Source organism: Cnephaeus nilssonii (genome assembly GCF_951640355.1).
Source record: "Cnephaeus nilssonii genome assembly, chromosome: 2".
Classification (NCBI taxonomy): domain Eukaryota; kingdom Metazoa; phylum Chordata; class Mammalia; order Chiroptera; family Vespertilionidae; genus Cnephaeus; species Cnephaeus nilssonii.
This window is the reverse complement of record NC_137073.1, coordinates 34,435,469-34,458,929: the sequence shown is the minus strand read 5'-3', so window position 1 is coordinate 34,458,929 and position 23,461 is coordinate 34,435,469. Positions and strand designations below refer to the sequence as shown.

The window sequence follows — 23,461 nt, the reverse complement described above, 5'->3', positions numbered from 1 at the left end:
CTCTCTCTCTCCCAAAATAAACCCTCTCTAAGTCAGATTCAAGTGAAAGAGAAGACAATGGGATCCAATTTCAGAAAAAGGCTATTAACAAGTTGCAAAAGTAACTACTGAAACAAAATACGAGGTTACTAGGCATAAAACAAACCAACAAAAGAGCTGTAAGATCTTTGAGGAAATTTTTATTTTTTTATAATGTTGGTGAAGTATTTAGCATAGGGCAGAGCACATGATAATTAATTAATGTGAGATTTTAAAATATATTTTATTGATTTTTTTTACAGAGAGGAAGGGAGAGGGAGAGAGAGTTAGAAACATTGATGAGAGAGAAACATCAATCAGCTGCCTCCTGCACTGAGGATGTGCCTGCAACCAAGGTACATGCCCTTGACCGGAATCGAACCTGGAACCCTTGAGTCCACAGGCTGACGCTCTATCCACTGAGCCAAACCAGTTAGGACTGAGGAAAATTTTATGAAAATTTATTGAAAAATCATCAAAGAATACCTAAATGCAAAAAGAGATAGTCCATATTCATGGATGGGAAATGCAATATCATAAAGATATTTTCCCCTAAATTAATCTATCATTTATATAAAAATTCCAACAGGTGAGAGAGAGAGAGAGACAGAGAGAAACTTTAGAAACTGATTCTAAAATTTATATGGAAAGGCTAAGGGCCAAGGAATCTAAGACTTTTGAAGAAAGAGAACAGGGAGCATTTGAAATCTTGCTCCCTGGCATATATAGTAAGTTTGAATCAAATAAATTCTTATAAAAATTTTCTACAGGGTTGGACATTTCTTACATCAACATTTACTTGATGCAGTTGACAAAATTCTAAAGAAGTATACCCAGGACCACCCTGCAGTGCCAGGTACAAACAAGGGTCCACTGTTCCCCACCGGCTCCCCACGTAGACAAAGGCATGAAACATGGATGGAGAGTTACATTCACTGAGGAAGCAGACCAGACCCCAGGAGTGGAGCCAGGAGACATACAAGAGAAAGGACATGAGGTGTCCCAGAGGGATGGCAACGATTTGCACGTGACACACAAGATAGCATTGTGGAAGCCCTCTGCAGGTTTCAGTTCACATTCAAGCACCGTGATGCACGTCAGGTCATGGTGAAATACCCCCTGGCAAAGTCACTAACCAGCATGTGTCCATGTGGTTCGAGGTGAGGAAATGCCACAGTATTATAATCCCTTCGTGAAAGGTGACCTTTACATAAAGATTGATGTGCAGTTTCCTCAAAACAACTGGATCAACCCTGAGAAGCTTTCTGAACTAGAAGACCTGCCATCCAGACCAGAAGTCCAGAACATTATCAGAGACACAGAGGAGGTAGAGCTCCAGGAATTCAACAGCACTCGGGGCTCGAGAGGCAGGCAGAGGCGCAAAGCCTATAGCGACAGCTCCGATGAGGAAAGCAGGAGCCACCACAGATCAGGAGTGCAGTGTGCCCATCAGTAAACCGCACCCATGTGCCCTGGTTGGTTTTCAGCGATCCAGCTGGAAGGTCTGGTCAATTCAAACGAACAGATGGACATTTCCTGGCCTATGTGTAACTTTTAAAATTGGTATAGTACCACCCGGTGAGTGTGGCTCAGTGGTTGAGCATTGACTTATGAAATAGGAAGTCATGGTTCGATTCCCCATCAGGGCACATGCCAGGGCTGTGGGCTTGATCCCCACTGTGGGGCATGCAGGAGGCAGCCGGTCATTGATTCTCTCTCATCATTGATGTTTCTATCTCTCTCCCCTCAACAACCCTGGAATGTGCCCTTGACTGGAATCTCCCTTCCTTTCTGAAATCAATAAAAATATCCTATACAATAAAAGCATAGTATGCAAATTGTCCCCTCAACCGCAAGTTCAACCAGGGGGCAGGGCCAGCAGGGGGAAGGGAGGGAGGCCCCAGCCAGCAGCCGGCAGCCACTAGGGACCCTACCAGTGTGTGATTTTCGTGCACTGGGCCTCTAGTATTTTTAAAATAAAATAAAATTGGTATGGTATCTACAGAGTGTATAATGTAAACTAACTACAAAGCTCTACATCTTCACCTGCCTGTTCTGTAGCAGAGGAAAGCACTTGAGGAAGCAAGACTTACACTCAAGTTCCAAGGTTCAGTCTTAGACATCTGTGCTCGGTTTCCGTCAGTTTCATGTAGTAGATTTTTTTGTTCCCATATTTGAAATTCAAAGCCCACGTTGTAAAGTTTGTGTGCACTCTGTCCTGAAGCTTTGTGTTTGGCTGCGCCTGCATAATAAGCTGCTACAGCTAGAATAAAGGATTTCAGAACCTGTATCTCATTTAGGTGCATGGAAATGGGCTTTGCACACAGGAGGTTTGGAGCTGACTGGGAACAATGGGAAATTACATCAGCTGTGGTTGTCACATTATTGTGTGTGTGTTTTTTTCTTGTTTTTTTTTTTTTTTAAATCATCTTGTGAAAGATTTCAAAATTTAATAATAAAAAGCAGTTAGTGTAAAAAAAAAAATAGGACTTTTCCTTTCTGCCTGTCGCCTTATGAAGACAAAACAGCTGGCATGTAATAGAGACAAATTGGGCAGCTGGAATTTGCCAGACACGCCTATGTACACGCCCCCATTCGTTAATTCTGTAGTCAGACTTTTGTTGGAGGGACCCTAATGGACTAAGATTTGGTATACTGTTTTGTTCAGTGGGTGAAGTGAAAGGCATTTTAGGGATACAAAAGGAAAGGGACTCTGGAGTATGTGGGAAATTTTTCATTATCTCATTGTTAAATGTCAAATAACATATAAAATTTATAACCCACTTGACAGACTATGTGACCCTCATCACAGCTAAGGAAGATTGATATTTTTCAAAGTTTTGTACAATATTTTGGCTTTTTATAATAGAGTGTTAAAAAATTACCTTAAAAAATAAGTGCCTAAAGTAAAAAGGAAATCCACTCCCTTCGAGCCCCAACCATAGTTAACAGTTAGTGGTGAGACCTTCCAAACATTTTCTTTTCTTTTTAATATATTTTTATTGATTTCAGAGAGGAAGGAAGAGGGAGAGAGAGATAGAAACATCCATGATGAGAATCATGGATAGGCTGCCCCCTGCAAGTCTCCCACCGGGGATCGAGCCCACAACCCTGGAATGTGCCCTTGACTGGAATCGAACCTGGGACCTTTCAGTTTGCAGGCCCACGCTCTATCCACTGAGCCAAACTGGCCAGGGCCAGACATTTTCTTCTAGGCATATATAAGCATTTCAAAATACACTAACTAAATGCAATGTGGATTGGATCTTGGAACAGAAAAAACACACGAGTGGGAAAACAGGTAGTAATTAACTAAATAAAGTCTGGAGTTTGGCTAACATTAATGTATCAGTGTCAATTTATCAGTTTTCACAGTATCATGGTTATATAAAATGGATGTTAACATTAGGGGAAAACTAGATAAAGAATACATAGGAACTCTGTGTAGCTTTTTGGCAACTTTTCTGTACACCTAAAATTATTCCAAAAGAAAAACTTTATTTTAAAAATATATTTTAAAGTGGGAATCATATTCTACACTATCACACAAATTGATTTTTCACATAACAAGATGTGGGGACATCTTCCCTGCTGAAAATCACTATTTTTTATGGCAATAGAACATCATTATATGGATGCACCACAGCTGCTGGGGTCTGGCCGACTGGGACTGGGCGAGACAGGGCCGAACACACCCTGGAGCCTTCCTGCAGTCCTTCTCGCAGTCCCTCCCCAGCCACCGGCCCCAGTCGGCTCCCATAGGGACTGGGCGAGATGGCCCTGATCGACCCCAATCGCCAGCCAGGCGGAGGGACCCCACCCTGTAGAATTTCGTGCACCGGGCTTCTAGTATGAATATATTTAACACTACTGAACTGTACACTTATTAAGATGGTAAGTTTTTCAACAAATCAACAAATGACAAGTGCTGGCAAGGATGTGGAGAAAAAAGGAACCCTCATATACTGCTTGTGAGAATGCAGACTGGTGCAGCCACTGTGGAAAACAGTATGGAGTTTCCTCAAAAAATTAAAAATGGAACTCCCATTTGATCCAGTAATCCCACTTTTAGGAATATATCCCAAGAAATCAGAAACACCAATCAGAAAGAATATATGCACCGCTATGTCCAAAGCAGCACAATTTATTATAGCTAAGATTTGGAAACAGCCTAAGTGCCCATCAGCAGATGAGTGGATTAAAAAACTTTGGTACATCTACACAATGGAATACTATGTTGCTGTAAAAACAAAAAGAACTCTTACCATTTGCAACAGCATGGATGGACCTGGAGAGCATTATGCTAAACAAAATAAACCAGTCGGAGAAAGATAAATATCACATGATCTCACTCATTTGTGGAATATAATGAACAACATAAACTGATGAACAAAAATAGATCCAGAGACACAGAAACATTGAACAGACCATCAAACTTCAGAGGGAAGGCAGGGGAGGGTGGGAAGGTGAGGTAAGAGATCAACCAAAGGACTTGTATCCATGCATATGAGCATGACCAATGGGAGCATGTGCTAGGGGGAGAGAGGCAGCTGATCAATGATTCTCATCATTTACATTTCTATCTTTCTCTCCCTCTCCTTTCCTCTCTGAAATCAATAAAAATATATATTTAAAAAAAAAATTTTTTTAAATATATTTTATCGATTTTTTACAGAGAGAAAGGGAGAGGGACAGAGAGCTAGAAACACCGAGGAGAGAGAAACATCGACCAGCTGCCCCCTGCACAACCCCTACCGGGGATGTGCCCGCAACCAAGGTACATGCCCTTGACCGGAATCGAACCTGGGACCTTTCAGTCCACAGACCGACGCTCTATCCACTGAGCCAAACCAGTTTCGGCAAAATATATATATTTTAAAAACATACAAAAAACTTCCTGGATCCATGCAAACCATGCCAAAATAGACCCAAATCATGATCATTCTCAAGACAACTGGGAGGCCTTACACTAAGGATTTCCAGGGCAATTTCACAGACCGCAGAAGATGACAGCACCACGAAGTAGATCATAGATAAAGAAACTTTGCTTCCACTTATTCTCACTCCCTCTTGACACCCCCCATTATGTATATATGCACTAAAAGTTCTGCATTTTTATTAATAATTTTCTACATTATTAATCAGAAAAAAAGAATTACACTAGGAGGTCTTTTCTGACCTCCTAATGGAACCTAAACAGACCTAAATGGAATCATTCAAGCATTTGAGTGTCTCTGTCCTCCCAGGAAGCAGAATAGTGGAAGAGGCACTCCATCTGGGAAAGGCATTCCAGAACGCGGAGGCCCAGTGAAAGCCACTCACACTGTACACCAGATTCTCCTTCACTCCTGCCCAGCCCCGGTGCTTCCAAACGATCTTTGAGAAGGTAAACCAGTGACTCGACCCCTGGGTGCCTGCAGTTTCTCGTACCAGGGAAAAACCACTTGTCCAAATCCATTTTTTACACCTCAAGGTGATGATTTAGAGAAGTGCAAAAATTTTTTGCTTTTATTTCTAACTCTTAGTCTGTTTTGTTCAGTGAGACTTAAAAAAACACACATTTTATTTTCAAATAATTATAGATTCACAAGAAGTTGTGAAGAGCCGAAACCGGTTTGGCTCAGTGGATAGAGCGTCAGCCTGCGGACTCAAGGGTCCCAGGTTCGATTCCGGTCAAGGGCATGTACCTTGGTTGCGGGCACATCCCCAGTGGGGGTTGTGCAGGAGGCAGCTGATCGATGTTTCTCTCTCATCGATGTTTCTAACTCTCTATCCCTCTCTCTTCCTCTCTGTAAAAAATCAATAAAAAAATAAAAAAAAGAAGTTGTGAAGAAATGTATAGGAAAGTTCCTTCACCTGGAGTCTCACAATAGTTAGTTACATCTTTCATAGTCCTATATAATAAAGAGGTAATATGCAAATTGACCATCACACCCTTGCACAAGATGGCTGCCCGCATGTGGTCACAAGATGGCCGGCAGGGGAGGGCAGTATCAATAGTTTGTTCCTTTTTATTGTTGAGAATCAGTCCATGGACTGGCTGTACCATGATTTGTTTAACCATTTACCTATTGTAGGATATTTTTATTATTTTCAGTTTTTTACTATTACAAATAAAGTTGCTATGACCATTTTTATAAGGCTTTTGTGTGAACATAAGTTTTCCTTTCTCTGGAATAAATGCTTAGGAGTACATTTGCTGGGTTGAATGATAAGTATATGTTTAGTTCTCTTTTTAACTTTTTTAAAAAATATATTTCTTTATTGATTTCAGAGAGGAAGGGAGAGGGAGAGAGAGATAGAAGCATCAATGATGAGAGAGAATCATTGATTGGCTGCCTCCTGCACGCCCCCTACTGGGGATCAAGCCTGCAACCCAGGCATGTGCCCTTCAGTCCGCAGGCTGACACTCTATCCACTGAGCCAAGCCGGCTAGGGCTGTTTAGTTCTTTTTTAAACTGCCAAACTGTGTCCCAGAGTGCCTGAATAATTTTTTACATTTCCACAAGCAATGTATCCAGTTTCTCCACATCCTTGTTAGTATTTTATATTGTCACCATTTTCATTTTAGCCATTCTGATAGGTGTGTAGTGATAACCCATTGTGGCCTTAAATTGCATCTTCCTAGTGGCTAGAGTGCTGTTGACTATCTTTTCATGTGTTCATTTGCCAACTGGATGTACCGTTTGGTGAAATGTCTCTTTATGGCTTACCCATTGTCTAACTAGAGTGTTTGGTTCTTTAATGTTGAATTTTGAGAGTTCTTTACATATTCTAGATAGGAATATATAAATTCTCTTGATCTGAAATGTCCAGAATAAGCAAATCCATAAAGACAGGAAGTAAATTAGTGGTTGCCCAAGGCCTGAGGGAACGGGAAGAGGGATTGACTTCTAATGGGTACAGGGTTTATTTTTGGGGTGATGAAAATGTTCTGGAATTAGGTAACGGTGATGGTTGTACAACTCTGTGAATATACTCAAAACCAAAGAGTCATACACCATGAGCTTGTTGGAGGTCTGCTAAAGAGGGAGTATGGACAGAGAAGGACTGGGATTGAGCCTAGGGCTTCCCTCCACTTGCCGGTCACTCTTTACAATGGGCAAGTAACTGGGTATAGCCAACAAGGCATGAGGGGATATCTGTTGGGAGTTTTCTGGAAAGTCTTCCTAGCTTTTAAAACAGGACACAAGATAGAGATGTTTTCCCTTTTCTGGCTCAGAACATTGTCCTATTCATGAGATACTCTGAACTGAGGCCACCATCTTGAGCCATGAGGAAAGCCACCAAGAAGAGCAGCCAAACCCTAACCAGTGTGGCTCAGTGGATAGAGCGTCGGCCTGCGGACTGAAGGGTCCCAGGTTCGATTCCGGTCAAGGGCATGTACCTTGGTTGCGGGCACATCCCCAGTGGGGGGTTTGCAGGAGGCAGCTAATCAATGTTTATCTTTCATCGATTATTCTAACTCTCTATCTCTCTCCCTTCCTCTCTGTTAAAAAATCAATTAAATATATTTTTTTAAAAAAGAAAAAGAAGAGCAGCCAACTTGCTGATGTTGGCAGAGTAGGCTGATAGGAAGGACCCGGGCCCCTGATGATGTAACTCCACTGAATTAACCAGTTCTGAAATGGGCTCACTCTGACTTCTTGTTAAGTGAGATAAAACCCCTTTTTGAGCAACTTTGATTTGTGTTTTCTGTTACTTGTAGCCAAAAGCACTGTCACTAATAGAGTATCAAATGCTGCTGAGATATCAAGTAATACAAGGACAACACAGAAGCTGTAGTTGTCCCCTGGTATCTGCTTTCTCTTCTTTGCAATAATGGAATTCATAGCTGGGTTGTGGCCGTGAGACGAAGTTCTAGCCATGAGGTACAAGCAGAAGGGTGTGGTCATACCCTCTAAGGAAAAAGCTTGAGCATGCCCTCTGGTTCTCCTTTCTTTCCCTTTTCAATTTTCTTTCATGGACTGAAAAATTTCATGTCCTCTAAAATTTATGTTGAATCCCTAACCCCAAATATGACATTGTATGGAAATAGGGCCTTTGAGGGGTACTTAAGATTCAATGAGGTCATAAGGAGGGGGCCATGATTCCATAGGATTAGTGCCCTTATAAGAAGAGACACCAAAGAGTGCTTTCCCTTCCCATGTGAGGACTCAGTGAGAAGGTGGCTAACTGCAGGCTAGGAAGAGACTCTTCACCAGGAACCAAATCCTGCCAGAAGCTTGATCTTGGACTTTACAGCCTCCAGAACTGTGAGAAAATAAATTTCTGTTGTTTCCGCTACATAGTCTATGATATTTTGATGGGCAGCCCAATCTGACTGATACATTGGCTAAAATAAAAGCTTGATGGCAGAGACTAGAGCAGCCCTCTTGGAGCATGAGAAGGAAGTGCTGTATTAAGAATGGCAGAATGTCCCCAGCCAATGCTCAGTTGGTTAGAGCATCTTCCCGTATACCAAAAATGTTGTGGGTTTGATTCCTGGTCGGGGCACATACCTAGGTTGAGGGTTCAATTCCTAATTGGGGCATGTGCAGGAGGCAACCGATGTTTCTCTCTCACTTTGATATTTCCCCCTCCCTTCTCTCTCTCTCTCTCTCTCTCTCTCTCTCTCTCTCTCTCTCTCTCTCTCAAATCAATAAACCTATCCTTGGGTGAGGATTTCCAAAAAAGAAAAGAGTGGCAGAGCAATAAAAGACAAGGAATTTGGATCCTTAACAATCATGAGCTCTAGATCTCCAGTTCTAGATCTCCTACCAGGACTTGTAAATGAAAGAGAAAAATAAATTTGGATGTTGTTCAAGCCTGTTATTTTCTGGTATATTATACTACTTTTCAGCAAATACTGGTATTCATTCCCCCTCCTCTTCCCCTTTATAAGAGAAATATATTTCCCCTGCCCCACTGATAGATCACAGGCTTGGCCATGTGACTTGCTTTAGACAACAAAATCTGAGCATATGGGATATGCATCATGCCATAGCAGACTTTAGATACGGTTGTGTAGTCTGGTTTGGTTTCTGGGTTCCTGCCTCCTCTACAGGAAGAACATGCCCTAGGAAACTGCTGTTCCTTTCCTGGATCCTGGAATGAGAGGCTAATAAAACAGACCTGAACCCAACCCACAGCCTGAAACAGAACCATCACAGCCAACATGCAGAACCATGGGAGGAAAGTAATTTTTGCTTTAAACCAGTGATTTTCAACTCTTTTCATCGGATGGCACCCATAAACTAATACTAAAATTCTTCAGCACACCAAAAAAATTATTTTTTGCGGATCTGACCAAAAAAAAAAAAGATATCATTTTGATTCATTCATACCAAACAGCTATTGTTGTGTTGTCTGTTGTCATTTTTTAAATTTTATAATCTCAAGGAAAAGTGGCCCGAGCCCCTCACTAAATAATCAGGAATTGCATGTTTTAAAAATTCTTGTGGCACACCGGTTGAAAATCTCTGCTTTAAGCCATTGCAATTTAGGGGTTGTTTGTTTTGCATGTTATCACAGCAAAAACTGAAGAATACAGGTTCTCTCTGTTATCCTATCAGAGCTCATATTCTAACTAACACAAGGGATGAAAATAGACCCTTGAATCTCATGGCACGAACAGACCTTGGTACGGTGACCTCAGGAAGAGTTGCCTCAGTGGAGAGGTGAGGCCAGAAGGCAGACTGGAGCACGCTGAGCAGTGAGTGAGAGGTAAGGAGATGGAGATGTGTGTGCAGACAGCTCTTTAGAGAAGTGTGGCCGTGATGGGAAGGAGCGGGGTGGGCACTAGCTGGAGGAGGGGGTGTGGAGTCCAGGGGCAGCCTTGCAGAAGTGCTGCTCAGACCTGCCCTGGAGAGAGGCCTTGCTGATGAGATGTGAGGAATTCAGTCAGCTGACAGCCTCCAGTCTAGCACCTTCCAGGTGTACTGCCTCATTTGAGCCAAGACCACACTCTTCCCGGGCATTTCCCAGTCAGTGACAGAGCATGGCAGGGATACCAGCACCTGGCTATTTCTACCCTGAAGACCCAACCAACACAGGTTGAAACATAGAGGAAGAGAGAGGGAGGGAGAGATAGAACCATCAATGATGAGGGAGAATCATTGATCGACTGCCTCCTGCACACCCCAACTGGGGATTGAGCCTGCAACCTGCCATGTGCCCTGACTGGGAATCGAACTGTGACCTCCTGGTTCATAGATTGATGCTCAACCGCTGAGCCACACCAGGCAGGCTGTTGTTTGCTTTTAATGATAAAGAGCAGAGTGTGCTTAGAAACTCAAAGTGAAGAATCCAGTTGGGAAAGAGCAGATGACTAGGGAAGAGAAAAGACACCCAGATGGAGAGAGGGAGGTCCCTGTGAAGGCAGAAGGCGAAGAGGTCTGGACTGAGGGGGAGTGGTTGCTCAGGCCAGGGAGGAAGGAAAAGGCAGGAGGGAAGGAGGAATGAGAGCAGGGTGATGGCAGACCTCCCATCAGAGAGTTTTCTTTTTCTGAAAAGTGGGAAGCAAGGTGAGATCTGAGAGTCAGGAAACTAAGTCCTTCTAGGTGCATGGGCTGCGTCTCCATTTTTTACTCTTGGCCTTGGTCTTCCCACCTGCAACATAAACAGCTTTGGCTGAACCCTGGTCCCCAAACATGTCTGAGCCTCAGGGGCTTTTAAGAAATACACTTTTAGGGGGAACCCATCCCTGAACTCCTTGACCGGAATCTCTGGGGCAGAAGTAGTGGGGGCAATAATCTATATACAGGGTGTCCCCAAAAAATATATAAACACTTTAACAGCTGATAGCTCAATATTGAAAATGAAATGTATTTTAATAAACACTGCCTTTATAATTATTCAAAGTATGTATATACATTTTTGGGACACCCTATATATTTTTAAAAGTGCCCTTGGGCCCTAGCTGGTTTGGCTCAGTGGAGAGAGCCATGGCCTGTGGACCTAAGGGTCCCAGGTTTGATTCTGGTCAAGGACATGTACCTCAGTTGTAGGCTCCTCCCCGCCCCAGGCCCTGTTCAAGGCATGTGCAGGAGGCAATCAATCGATGTATTTCTCTCACATTGATGTTTCTGTCTTTCCCTCTCTCTTCCATTCTCCCTAAAAATCAATGGAAAAATATCCTCCAGTGAGGATTAACAATAAATAAATAAATAAATAAATAAATAAATAAAATGTTCTTTATTAAAAAAATATTTCTCTCTGTCTTTTCCTCTCTTCCACTCTCTCTAAAAATCAATGGAAAAATATCCTTGGGTGAGGATTTTTAAAAATAAATTAAAATCACATGAGAAAAAAAGTGCCCTTGGGCATGATGGGATGCATAGTCAGGTTTGGGAACCACCCTGCAGGGCCTCCAGCTCTGTGGTTCCAGGGAGAAGGTGCAGCATTTTACTGAAGGTATAAACTATAGAATAAGCCACATGCCACACCTCCTGTCACCTATAACTACAAAGGCCCAAAAGGTACCAGAACTCAAGAGGAACCACAGTAAGATAAAATCAGTAGCAAAATCAGAGACCCTACCTACGTGGGAAACTCACCACGCACACTCTGGCTCCTGTGGCCGTGTTTCCAAGCCCCCAGGTGGGCTGTGGGGCAGGTCTTGGTAAAAGGGACTCCCCAGGCAACAGGACTAAGGGGTTGAATCAGGGCCATCACAGGAGATCAGGGATGCTTGGCTGCCCTGCAAAGGGGTGGAGACCAATCCAGGCATTTTTGAAACCTGAGACCTGGAGTTGGGGGGAGGGGGAGGAGGGGCTGCCTGGCCCTGAGTGTCCAAGCCAGTCCCCCACCCCCCCTTATAGCTCCTCCTCTGCCTGGATGCCCCTTCTCTAGGGCTGCTCCAGTCTGTGCAGGACACCTCCACTCTCCCTTTGCCTCCCTCTGCCCCTAAGGCCGGGTGGAGACAGGCTGGGGCCACCAGCCAGCTCCATGGACAGAGACATTGCCTCTGCTCACCTTCTAGCTTTGGAAAGAAAGGAAGAAAGATCTGTGTTGATTTGCATTTGGGGGATCCTACCCCCTCCTAAACTTCTGGGGGCAGAAAAAGTGATTTGACCTTGGATTGACTGTAGAAGAAGGGACAGAGAGAGCCCAGAGCATTCCCCCAGGTATGAATTCTTCACTTTTGGTGGTGGTGGTGGTGAGGGGTGTGTGTGTGATGAGTTTTCCACTGGTCAGATGTGGAGTTGTTCTTGATGATCTCCCAGACCCCTTCTGACTGCTTCATTCCATGATTCTGCGGCACTAGACCTCATTCAATAAACATCTCCTGAGTGCCCATCCTGGGCCAGGTCCTACTATTGAATAAAACCTAGTCAGTCCCTGCCTTCAAGGATCCACAGTCTAGATGGGAAGACAGTAATAGTAATAATAGCTACCATACTTACAGTGGGTCAGACACTGAGCTACCCCTTTTATAAACTTATTTAACCCAGCAACAACTGTAAGAGGTAAGTGTATTACTAACCCCATTTTACAGATGAGGACAGTGAGTCTTACTCAGCAAGGTGAGGTCACACAGAGTAGATAGTAGTTGATGGAGCTGGTGGAGTTGTGTTATGCTGCCTGCCTGCCCTGCACTTAAAGAGACAGTTCAGGGCAAAAGGTGTACTCATGAAGGGTGGGGAGGGAGCGAGAGAGTGCTTTAGAGCAGCAGTCGCCAACCGGTGGTCCGTGGACCACTGGTGATCCGTGAGGTCCGAGAGGTTGGCGGTCACTGCTTTAGAGAGCCAAGTTCAAAGAGGGCAGGGAATGGTTAACCTTCACTTTGACCAAGGTTCCCAGGGAGTGAGGCAGAAGCAGGCTTGGGGCCAAGTTTGGAGCTGGAGGTAGGCAGGCTCCAAGAGCCCACTGGGAGCTCTTGGGTCAGCTGGGACTTGAGGTCAGTGGAGATCAGGATCAAGGGCCCTTCTCCATCACCCCTAGACTGGGGGGAGCAGGGGATACGGTGGGGTGACTTGAGGATTCCCAGCCAGGGTCCCTGGAAACTGGGTGTCCCCTTATTCACATGGTGGGGGCTGACCTGACCTGCAGGCAAGTGTCCCAACAGCCTGAAGGTTGTGTGGCCTGAGGCCCAGGAAGTGGGGGGGCAGACCCCAATCACTATGGATCTCCTCAGCAAAGATTGGGCTGTGGCTCCCCCTACTCACAGCTCTCAACTCCCATCTCCCAGCTGTCTCCAGGCCAGGCAAAGGGAGGACAAAAGCTGATTATTCCACTGGGGGCTGTCCTAGGCCCCATGAATGGGGTATTGAAAACCCCGTGCTCACATCCAGATAGGTTTTCATCCTCTCCCCAACCAGACTCTTTGTATGCCAGTGCCGAGGCACAGCCAGGGAGAGATGGGGGAGGGGTGTGTGTGCTGGGAGGGGCACCCATGTACCTGTACTCTCAATATATTGAAAACAGAACTATCCCCTAAGCCAGCACCCACCCCTGTTTTTATGTGAAGAAAGCAGGCATGGGAGTCTTTCTGGACTTTCTTTCTGCTGGTTACATGATGTAAATGTTCACTGAGTTCTACACTTATGACTTAAGTACTTTTTTATTTGTATACCGCAATCCAAAATTTAACAACAACAAAAAATCCTCAAGGGCTTCTCATCCCAATAAGACAGAGCATCCCAATTGGCATTTATTCTCTTAACCCTTCACCATTTTTTTTTTTGCATATTTGTGAGTCACAGGAACTATATTTCCTTGATTTTTTTAATTGACTCATTTCTTCTGATTTAAATTAACTTTAAAGAGAAACTTTATATTGTTCCAATAAATGGGAAATCAGGATCATTTGCCATAAATAGAAGGCATTGTTAAAAAAAATAAGCAATGAAAACAAAACCATAAATATTCATTTATCTCGCCCTAAATTTATGTGGGTTGCCCCCAGAAGCACCAACACCACCCTTTGGGATGCACTGCCCTGGAGGACAAACTCAGTCCTGGGCACAGCTACTGAGTGGCCTTTCTGGGTTTGGACCCAGGCAACCTTCCAACTTCATCTCCCACCATTCATTTCACACACTCTCTGCTTCAGCCAGACCTAACTCCTCCTTAGCTTCCATCTGTGCTCCCTTCCTTCCCATCTCCCAGCTGTTGCTCCTGCTGCCTCCACTCAGAATGCCAAACCCACGTGGAAATATCACTTCCCCCTGAAGCTCTCCCTGGGCCCTTCCAGCTGGAAGAAGTGACTTGGAATTTTTAATTCCAGATGTTCCTGCTGTGACTTCTTCACCAGCTCCACGATGGAACCATCGACTGGCTGGACACACAAGGAAGCAGAAACTCGAATTGGTCCCCAACCAGATCAGAGCGGGGGGTGGAGCCCTGGAGACCGGAGTGCAGTAGCTGCACCTATCCCCCCAGCCCTATCCTTCCTCCTCCTCTTGCCACTGGGTGAGTGCTGTCCCCCTAACCCCAACCACTTCCCTTTCTGACTCTCAGTTTTCTGTAAAATTATGGAGGGAGGTGGTCTGTAAATGAGGCCGTTTCCAACATTCTTTCCATCTCCGACATTTGTCCAGCGTTGATTAGAGCTAAGGGTCTGACTTGGAGAAGCGGAGGGCTCAGTGCTGGAGGTGAGGGATCAATGAGCACAGAGTATGGGCAGTTAAGGGACATTGGAAACAGGAAAGGAGGGAGAGGGGGTGGGCTTACTAATGGCTGTGGGCAAGGCAGCTGGTAGAATAAATGGAATCAAATGACTTAGGGACTATCCTAACTTGAAAAATGAAGAAACCAAGTCTGTTTCTTCTTTCTGTAAAATGGGTACCTCAGTACATGTCTCAGAGCATTGTTTATAAGGATTCTCTGAAGTGATGTATGTGAAAGTGTCTAAACACAGGAATAGCTTGTGAGCAAGTGGACTATTATGGCGTTTCCAATTTCCCTTGGTAGGCCAGTTTCCCTGTTTCCTCCCTGCCTCTCAGGCCACGTACTCAGAATTGTAAGGTAAAGGCGAGTGTGGCGATTTCGGTTGGAATCCCAGTTCTACCTTTTGCTGTGTGGCCTTGAGCAAGTTGCCTAACCTCTCTAAACCTGAAGTTTCCCCATCTGCAAAATCCTACCTACTTTATAAGTTGTCCTGATGATTAAGTGGGCCAGGCCACGTAAAGCAGTGAGCACAGTGCCTGGAATGTACATCCATGAGAACTGAAGCAGAAGGACTCATCTAGGTAAAGCTTTGGGGGAAAATCATAATGAACCCCCAAACCAGTTTACACAGTTAAAGCAGAGCTACTGAGCCTCTGCTGAGTAACAGGCTCTGGGCAGAGGGCTCTGGGGGACACACCAAGATGTGAGAGGCATGGGCACATCACCAGGCAGAAGGCCCAGAAAGGGGGGTGCATGTGGTGCCCAGTGACTCAGAAGGAATAGAGAGCACTTTTACTGAGGGCTCCAGGAAGGCTTTCTGGAGGAGGGGGTTCCGAGCTGGGTCTTGAAGGCTCCCTAGGGCTGTAATGAGCAGGATTGACCAGAGGAGACTGCATGGTTCAAGTCCTGGAGACAAGACTGATGGGATATTAAGAAGTAAGGTGAGGCTGGTCAGAAGATACCAGAAGGCTTTGTAGAGAAAGCTCAGGGGCTGGGACTCCTATAAGAAATGAGGAGTCTTTGAGAAAATTAGCCGTGGAGTGAAGATAAACAGATCTGTCTTAGGCAGCTCTCTCTGGGTGGTCCATGACCAATGGGAGAGGGGTGAAGCAAGGAGGCCAACAGGAACAGTCAGGGAAAGAGGTGAGACTTTGGGAAAGTAGGAGTAGTGAAGAGGAGGGGCATGATGGAAGAGGGGGGGCCAATGCTCTCCTCACTCTGTTTCAGCCAGTGCCCTACAGCCCACCCCACTGCCTTTTCCAGGTAGGTGCCCCTGCTCCTCCCAACACCCCGCCCCCCACTCTGACCCCAGGTACTCAGATGCTCAGACAGAAGACCTCTATTGTTTTAGATGCCCCAAAGGGATCGCACCAGTCTCCCCATTATATAGGAAGGGAGAAATGAGATCTAGAAGGGACTGTTCCTGAGGCTCCCATAACTTCATGGCAAGATGGGCATCCTGTAGGTTGGACCCAGGGATCCCCCAGGTGCCAGTTCAACCCTCTCCACAGAACTGAGGTTGGTGGGGGGTCCGAGCCGCTGCCGGGGGCGTCTGGAGGTCCTGCATGGTGGCTCCTGGGGCAGCGTCTGTGACGATGACTGGGACGTGGTGGACGCCAATGTGGTATGTCGTCAGTTGGGCTGCGGCCTGGCGCTCCCTGTGCCGAGGCCCCTTGCCTTTGGGCAGGGCCGAGGCCCCATCCTGCTGGACAACGTGGACTGCCGTGGTCAGGAAGCTGCTCTGAGTGAGTGCGGCAGCCGAGGCTGGGGAGTCCACAACTGCTTTCACTACGAGGATGTGGCTGTCCTGTGTGACGGTGAGCAGAGTCCCGTGACCTAGGAGGGCAGACTGTGTCAGATAGCAGGGCTGAAGGCTAGATAAATGAAGGGACTTCCCAGCGGTAACACTGTTCCATGTAGAAGACCAAGCCAGTGGCTGCATTGCATGGTGTTGGGGAAGAGCTCCAGGCTGGCCAAGAGCCCTGGACCCCAGAGGTGCTTCTAGCTCAGCGTGTGACTTTGGTCAAAACTCAACATTACTCCTTCCATATAGGACTCTGGCTATTCCAGCAAAGGCCCCTTCCCATTTTTAAAATCAGATGATTGGGGTCAACACTGGCCACAGGTCCACTTGGCATAGAGTTGCAGCAGAAACCTCTGAGAGGCTTTGATCTTGAGAGCAGTCGTTTTAATTCTCAAGAAAATCCCCTGGAAGGCTCAGATTGTGGCCCCATCCCAGTTTCTACTGAGCCTGAGAATTTACCTTTCTAACAAGTTCTCAGATGATGTGATGCTGCTTTAAGAACTAAAAGAACTCCTCTAGAGCTACTGCTTTCTGGACCCAGGGGGCCCTTTCACCTCTCATCTCCCTGGCTCTCATCCTTTGTGTTACCAAAGGCCCTGAAGAGCAGGCACCTTAGGGGATCCACGCCCCGCTACTTATCCACCTGTGGGTGTGAGGATGGAGAGCAGAAAGATCCATTTGTCATCCTCCCTTCCTTTCCAGAGTTCCTGCTCACACAACCCCCAACAAAGAAAGTGTTAACCAGTAGGGCACCCCCTACCACTACCCAGAATGGGAAAGGTAAGTAAAGGCAATGTGGGGGGCCACCGGGGTCTTAGGGGAGGGGCCCAGAGAACAGTCCCTGATACCAACCCTAAGTGGAAGAGAGGATCACTGATGGTTGAGTTTGGTCATTCCTCCTCCCCATCCTGCCTCCTGTACCCCCTCAGGCTGCTCACCTTCTGGATAGGGAAAGAGGATTCATTCCTGTAGAATGATTAAGAATAGTCAGCACACAGCTGGAGAAAGTGAGAGGTGAGCGCCAGGGCTTGATCTAACGGGAGAGTCAGATATGCACAGAAATGCTGACAATGATGTAGAACAAGAAAATGAAAAGCAATCTAAAAGAGGCACAACAGATGAAAGGCAAGGAAGTCCAGAGGAGGAAGAGCGTCCAGTCCATCAGAGACCAGGCAGGGCTTCCTGGAGGAGTTGTTGGTGCTGCACCGAGGAAGGTGAGAAGGCTTTCACTGCAGTCTTCAACGAGGAAGCAGCACAACCTAGACGCTCAGGAGAGCATGGGCAAAGGCAGGGAGGGTTGCTTTTAGGCAGGGAGAGACACAGTCAAAGCCAGTCTGTCCTCTGATCCTACAAACCACCCCCAATCTGGACTGTGAGGAGACAGTGCCTTGGGGGTGAATGAGCAGCTCCTCCAGGGCTTTAGCTTCCCGGACACCATGCGCTGTGGGTATGGGGTGGGCCTAGGGCATTGTAGAAGTGCATTGGGCTAGGTTAGGAGGTGATGGGAGGCAGAGTCCTGTGGGATTTGCTCCTTGCCCCCTCTTCTGCCTCCACCGTCACCAGGTGAGGGCAGTGTGCGCCTGGTGGGGGGCGCAGGCCCCTGTCAGGGCCGAGTGGAGATCCTGCACGGAGGCCTGTGGGGCACTGTGTGCGACGATGACTGGGGGCTGCCAGACGCCACCGTGGTCTGCCGCCAGCTGGGCTGCGGGGAGGCCCTGGCCGCCACCACTAACGCCTTCTTCGGCTATGGCACGGGACACATCCTGCTGGACAACGTGAACTGTGAAGGCGGCGAGCCCCGCCTGGCAGCCTGCCTGAGCCTGGGCTGGGGCGTGCACAACTGCGGCCACCACGAGGACGCTGGAGCGCTCTGTGCAGGTGCGGGCTCCGGGGGCGGAGCGCGGTGGGGGGGGGGGGCGGGGGGCGGGACCGGGCCGTGTCCAGATAACGGAGGAGCCTAAGTGGGGCTTGGGCGGTGAGGGGGGTTGGTGGCTACCTTGATGTTCCCCAGAGTAATCCAGAAAGGCCCCGAAATTACTGTTAATATCAGTGCTGCTCTAGAAGTGCCCCAGGAAACGCCAGTACTCTTTGTGGTGAGCTCCACAGCTGTGTAATACTGGAGTATTGTTCTACCAATACTCTAGAACTATCCAGCAGTACCCCAAGAATGCCCCAGGAATTTTCGAGCATATCCTAAGTACTTTTCATGGAACACTTCAAAATAATAGAACTCTATAATTGCCCCAGAAACACTACATTGCAGCCCAAGTATGTCCCTAGAATTACCTAGCACAACCCTCTTTAATCCTGATGCTCTTATAATGCCCCACCTGGCCCCCTCTCCATTTTAAGAAGTTTTTTGAGCCAATACAAAAATAATAGGGCCAATAATGGCACTTCACAAATGGATTCCACTCTATAAGATATAAATGCTTGCCCATGCCTCACAGCAAACCAGGGGCCATAATTTCCAGTTTACAGATGGGAAAGCTGAGGCCCAGTGAGGCAGAGCCACACCCATGGTCACACAGTGAGCCTTGGCAAAGTCACGGCTAACTTTGCTGCATGGTCTCAAGCATGACCTTTGCCCTTTCTAGTCCTATTTTATCTGTAGGATGGGGATAACGAGTCTTGTTCTTCAAGTCCCTCAGGACTGTGCATGGCCCTCCCCCTGTGGTCAAGACCTTCTCTATCTCTCCATTTTGGACACCCATTGGGTTTCTGAGAACATCGGAAAGAAATGAAAGCATGTCTGTGAAAGTCCTGTGTAAACTGTGATGTGTACGCCTGTACAACACAAGTGAATTACGACCCTTGTCAAAGCGGGGCAGACCTCCTTGGACCCCCGTTGGGGCTAAGCCCCCAGCTCTAGAAGTACACTCTGTGGTCTTCGTCAGAGAAATCCTCTATCCTGACAGCCAAAGGCTGACCAGGAACTAGAACCTCAGCCTCTGACTCTGCTCCCTTCTTTCCTGCTCTAGTTCTAGGGCCCCCGACTCTCACAGCACTGCCACCCTCAGCCACAAGAGAGGACTGGGCCTGGCACACAGAGCCAGAGGGTAAGGAGCCCAGCTTGAGCCTGCTAGCCTCCAGGCTATAATGGTAGGGGGAAGGTGTGTAGGGCTGGGAATTGAGAAGGCAGTTGAGATTCATAGGAAGGGGGCCTGACTGGAAGGCCAGAGCTTTTGACCAGATGGTAGAGATAGGTGAGAGAACAGAGGAACAGATAGAGAGCAAGGATGAAATCCAGACCTCTGAAAAGTTCAGTGAGGTGGGAAGAAGTAATAAGCGATTTCTTCAAAGCTCTTAAGTAAAATTTGGGTTGGTGGTGAGGGTGGGAATTAAGAGGCCTTGTGAGAGGTTTGAGATAAAGGTTGAATGAAGGATAGAAGTACATTTAAAATTAGGGTTGAAACTATCATTGGGATTGAAATGAGGATAACGCCTGGAAATAGGATTTGGTTCATTCCAATCCAGTTTCCAGAGAACCCCACCACACCAATCTAGATGGTGACTCTGGAGTTGAGGATGAGTGTGGGGTGCACATGTGGTACAGTTGTGGGACTTCAGCAGGAGCTCCCCTGCCCTACTGTAGGCCAGAAGGCCTCTTTGTCCCTTTCAAATGCTCTATCTAGGTGCCCTGTCTCCGCAGCTACAAGAGTTGGTGCCCTGCCTTCCAGGGAGACAGCATTGTTCACCACAGCCTCCTGGGTCGCGGGGAAGAAAAGTAAGTGGCAGAGCGGGGGATTCCGCGGCGGGTGGGGAAAGATGAGGCTGGGGCCCTGCCTGGGAGCTGGTGGCTCCAGCCCAGTCCCTCTGGCCCCGGGCCTGTGCGCCCTGCAGGCGGGCGGCTGCGGCTGGTGGGCGGCCCGGGACCGTGCCGCGGCCGCGTGGAGGTTATGTACGCCGGGGGCTGGGGCACCGTGTGCGACGATGATTGGGATTTCGCGGATGCGCGCGTGGCCTGCCGTGAGGCAGGATGCGGGCCTGCCCTGGGCGCCACCGGCCTCGGTCACTTCGGCTTCGGCCGCGGCCCCGTTCTGCTGGACAACGTGGGCTGTGCCGGCACGGAGGTCCGCCTGAGCGACTGCTTCCACCTGGGTTGGGGTCAGCACAACTGCGGCCACCACGAGGATGCGGGAGCGCTCTGCTCAGGTGAGCCCGCCGCGGGGTCGCGCACGGAGGCAGCTCAGCCCTGGGCGGGGCCGCGCGTGACGGCTCTCGGCGGCAGTGCCCCGCGGGCGGAGCCGGAGCGGACGCGCCATCCGCAGAGGCGGAGCCCGCCCGGACGGGAGCCTCTGCAGTGCGAGCGTGGGGCCGGGCCTGGGGAGGGCGCGCGTTCTGCCGCAGTGAGGGGCGGGGCGGGGTGGGGTGGGGGGGAGAGACCGAGACCCCGGATGAATTCAGAAAGTCTGTCAAGGGCGGGGCTGGGGTGTTATTGCTCTGCTGAGTCAAGGACCCCCCCCTCCCCCGCAAAGCTCTAATAAACGGAGAGTTAATCAGCTTTTGGAAGCAAGTGCCTGACCTTTGGAAGAAATCAGTAAGATAGGGGTGTTTGCAGTCTTACACATTTTAAAATGCTGTTCATTGCTTGGTTTGGGAATTGATATATTCGCCCTAGTTTGGTAACCCCGGGCCTAGTAGCCTTGGCCACAAAGGGTAGGCTGCAAAGGATTCTGCTTTGGGCGCCAGGGTGAAAAGAGTACAATCACCATTTCTGATCCAAGGGGTGCGGCGCGGGGGGGGGGGGGGGGGGGGGGGGAGGGTGTCCTTCTTCAGGGTCCAGTGAAGTTCGTTGTCACTAGGTCAGACTTCCCTTGCGAGGTTAGGAGGTGACCTGTCCTCAAGGAACATGTTCCCCAATGTGACAGCCACCTCTTTTTCTTTGTCCTTGACGAGCCAGGCCCAGAGGAGCTAGGACTGCAAGTCCAGCAGGATGGTTCTGAGACCACCCGAGTTCCCACGCCTCGGCCCAGGGACGGTAGGTGCCCACAACCCCTAAGAGGGAAGTAGAGGCATCAGGATAGTAAGGACCAGGATCAGGAGAGGTCACAGCCTGGGGTTAGGTAGCTCAGCAGATTTTACCATGTCCTGGAACCTTTGCCCTTTTGTGCTAGTCTCAAGTCTCGTTAATAGAGGTATAGTGTTCAGAAAGAGGGAGATGGATTTTAAGTTAGAGGAATCTGTAGCTTAAAATGAGGGGATAGGGCTCCTTTCCTGAGGAGGGACATGAAAGAAGTTGCTCTTTAGCCTGGGGAGTCCAGGGCAATGATAACTTCAGGAGACAATGATGACTTCAGGGGCCACAATCACAGTCTCCAGAGAGCAGCCCTGTAGTTGAGGTACTGGGATTATGAACCGTGGACTAAGGAGAGAGCAGACATGGAACCCAACATGCCCAGAGCACCCCACAAAGGCTGGTACATGTTCTTCCATGTGGAGGCTGAGTATTGACTGATGTCCATCCCATTTTAATCTCATTTGTCTGCCCTTGTCCAGTGGCTCCCAGGGCAGTGCTGTGTCTCATACCAACTCCCTTTGCCTCCTCTACCCCTTCCCTGGCCTTGCTTGGGAGTGGCGTGGCATGGGCCAGCCCCTTCCAGCTCCCGGCCTTGTCCCCTTACAGGGCACCTACGTCTGGCCAATGGAGCCCATCGATGCGAGGGGCGTGTGGAGCTCTTCCTAGGACAGCGGTGGGGCACTGTTTGTGATGATGCTTGGGACCTGAGGGCGGCCGGTGTCCTGTGCCACCAGCTGGGCTGTGGTCAAGCTCTGGCAGCCCCTGGAGAAGCCCACTTTGGCCCAGGCCGAGGCCCTATCCTCCTGGACAATGTCAAGTGCCGTGGGGACGAAAGCACCCTTCTGCTCTGCTCTCATATCCGCTGGGATGCCCACAACTGTGACCACAGCGAGGATGCCAGTGTTCTGTGCCGGCTGTCGTGACCTGCAGACCACCTCTTCTAGGAACCTGCTATGGCCTGCCCCTCTGCCTCCAGGAAGCCTTCCTCCTGTGACAACTGCAGTTCACTCAGCCCTTCCCTCCCCTTGCCTGGGGGAGAGCCTGCCCAAATGGTGTGGTCCTGCATGGGACAGCCTGGCTTTATCCCATCAACTGCTGTGGACCCAATTCAACGAGAGCTCCCACTTTCTGCTCAGCCAAAACAGAAAAGTGGGGAAAATTCTAATTCCAAAACTTCTGACTCTCTCTTTGGTAGGGCTCCAGGTACAGCACCCCTAATCCTACCTTCCTGGAACCCACTCCAGGTGATTCAGGAGAAAATGGGGTCTCTCCCTTCCCCCGACCCATCTTGGGATCCCCAAGAAGAGGGGAGACAGGAAAAACCTGCAGCTCTTACCTTAGCCTTCCTGGGACTGTAGAAGAACCTGGGTCGTTGTTCCATGAGGGCCCAGACTCAGATGGTGCTTGACTGGATAAGGGGACTGGAGGGGCCAAAGCGGGGACAGTGGCCCCTCCCTGCAGCTAGAACCAGCATCTGTGATTTATGCTGCCCCCACCACAGAGCCTCCACTTTGCAACAGCAAAGAACTGTGGGGGCCTGTAGCCATCCATTCATAGGTGCCAAGTCAATAAAGCATTGTTCCCCCTGTCTTTTAACTGAGGTCAGTGTTTGGACACAAGTGCATTGTTTGTGGCAGCAGGAAAGACTGATAAAGATTTTTTGGAGGCTTGGGGATGGAGGACGGTTCAAGAGCATCATCAGAGAGCTCTCTGCAGACCTATCACATCCTGGAAATGCTGACTCAGTATCAGGCCTGGAAGGCCCCTAGAGAGTCTCCTAGTCTATCCCTGTTTTGCATTTTCATATAGAGAAATCTAGGTCCTGCAAAAGAAGGGTCTACTCAAGGTCACACAGCAAGGTGGTGGAGTCATTAGAACAGAAAAAATTGAGAGGAGGCAGTAAGGCAGATAAGGTAGAGCAAAGCAGCATTGGGGCTTTTGCAGAGGCTTCTTTGGGGGCACCTCACCTGCAGTCCTAGGGGCTTAGAGAAGTGGCAGATCCTGCCAGAGCCTCTCTCAGCCCCAGG

General features: G+C 48.3%; 1 protein-coding gene across 1 annotated transcript; it reads left to right on the top strand.

Moving 5' to 3' along the window:
• Positions 1-11,866: 11,866 nt before the first annotated feature.
• SSC4D (scavenger receptor cysteine rich family member with 4 domains) lies at positions 11,867-22,776 on the top strand. The gene is made up of 11 exons (XM_079798609.1): positions 11,867-12,125; positions 14,228-14,412; positions 15,838-15,873; positions 16,122-16,427; positions 17,117-17,194; positions 17,978-18,292; positions 19,396-19,473; positions 20,067-20,141; positions 20,258-20,569; positions 21,318-21,395; positions 22,041-22,776. Exons 2-11 carry the CDS (start codon positions 14,262-14,264, stop codon positions 22,355-22,357), a joined length of 1,746 nt encoding a protein of 581 aa, XP_079654735.1. The 5' UTR covers positions 11,867-12,125; positions 14,228-14,261; the 3' UTR covers positions 22,358-22,776.
• The last annotated feature ends 685 nt before the right edge of the window (positions 22,777-23,461 follow it).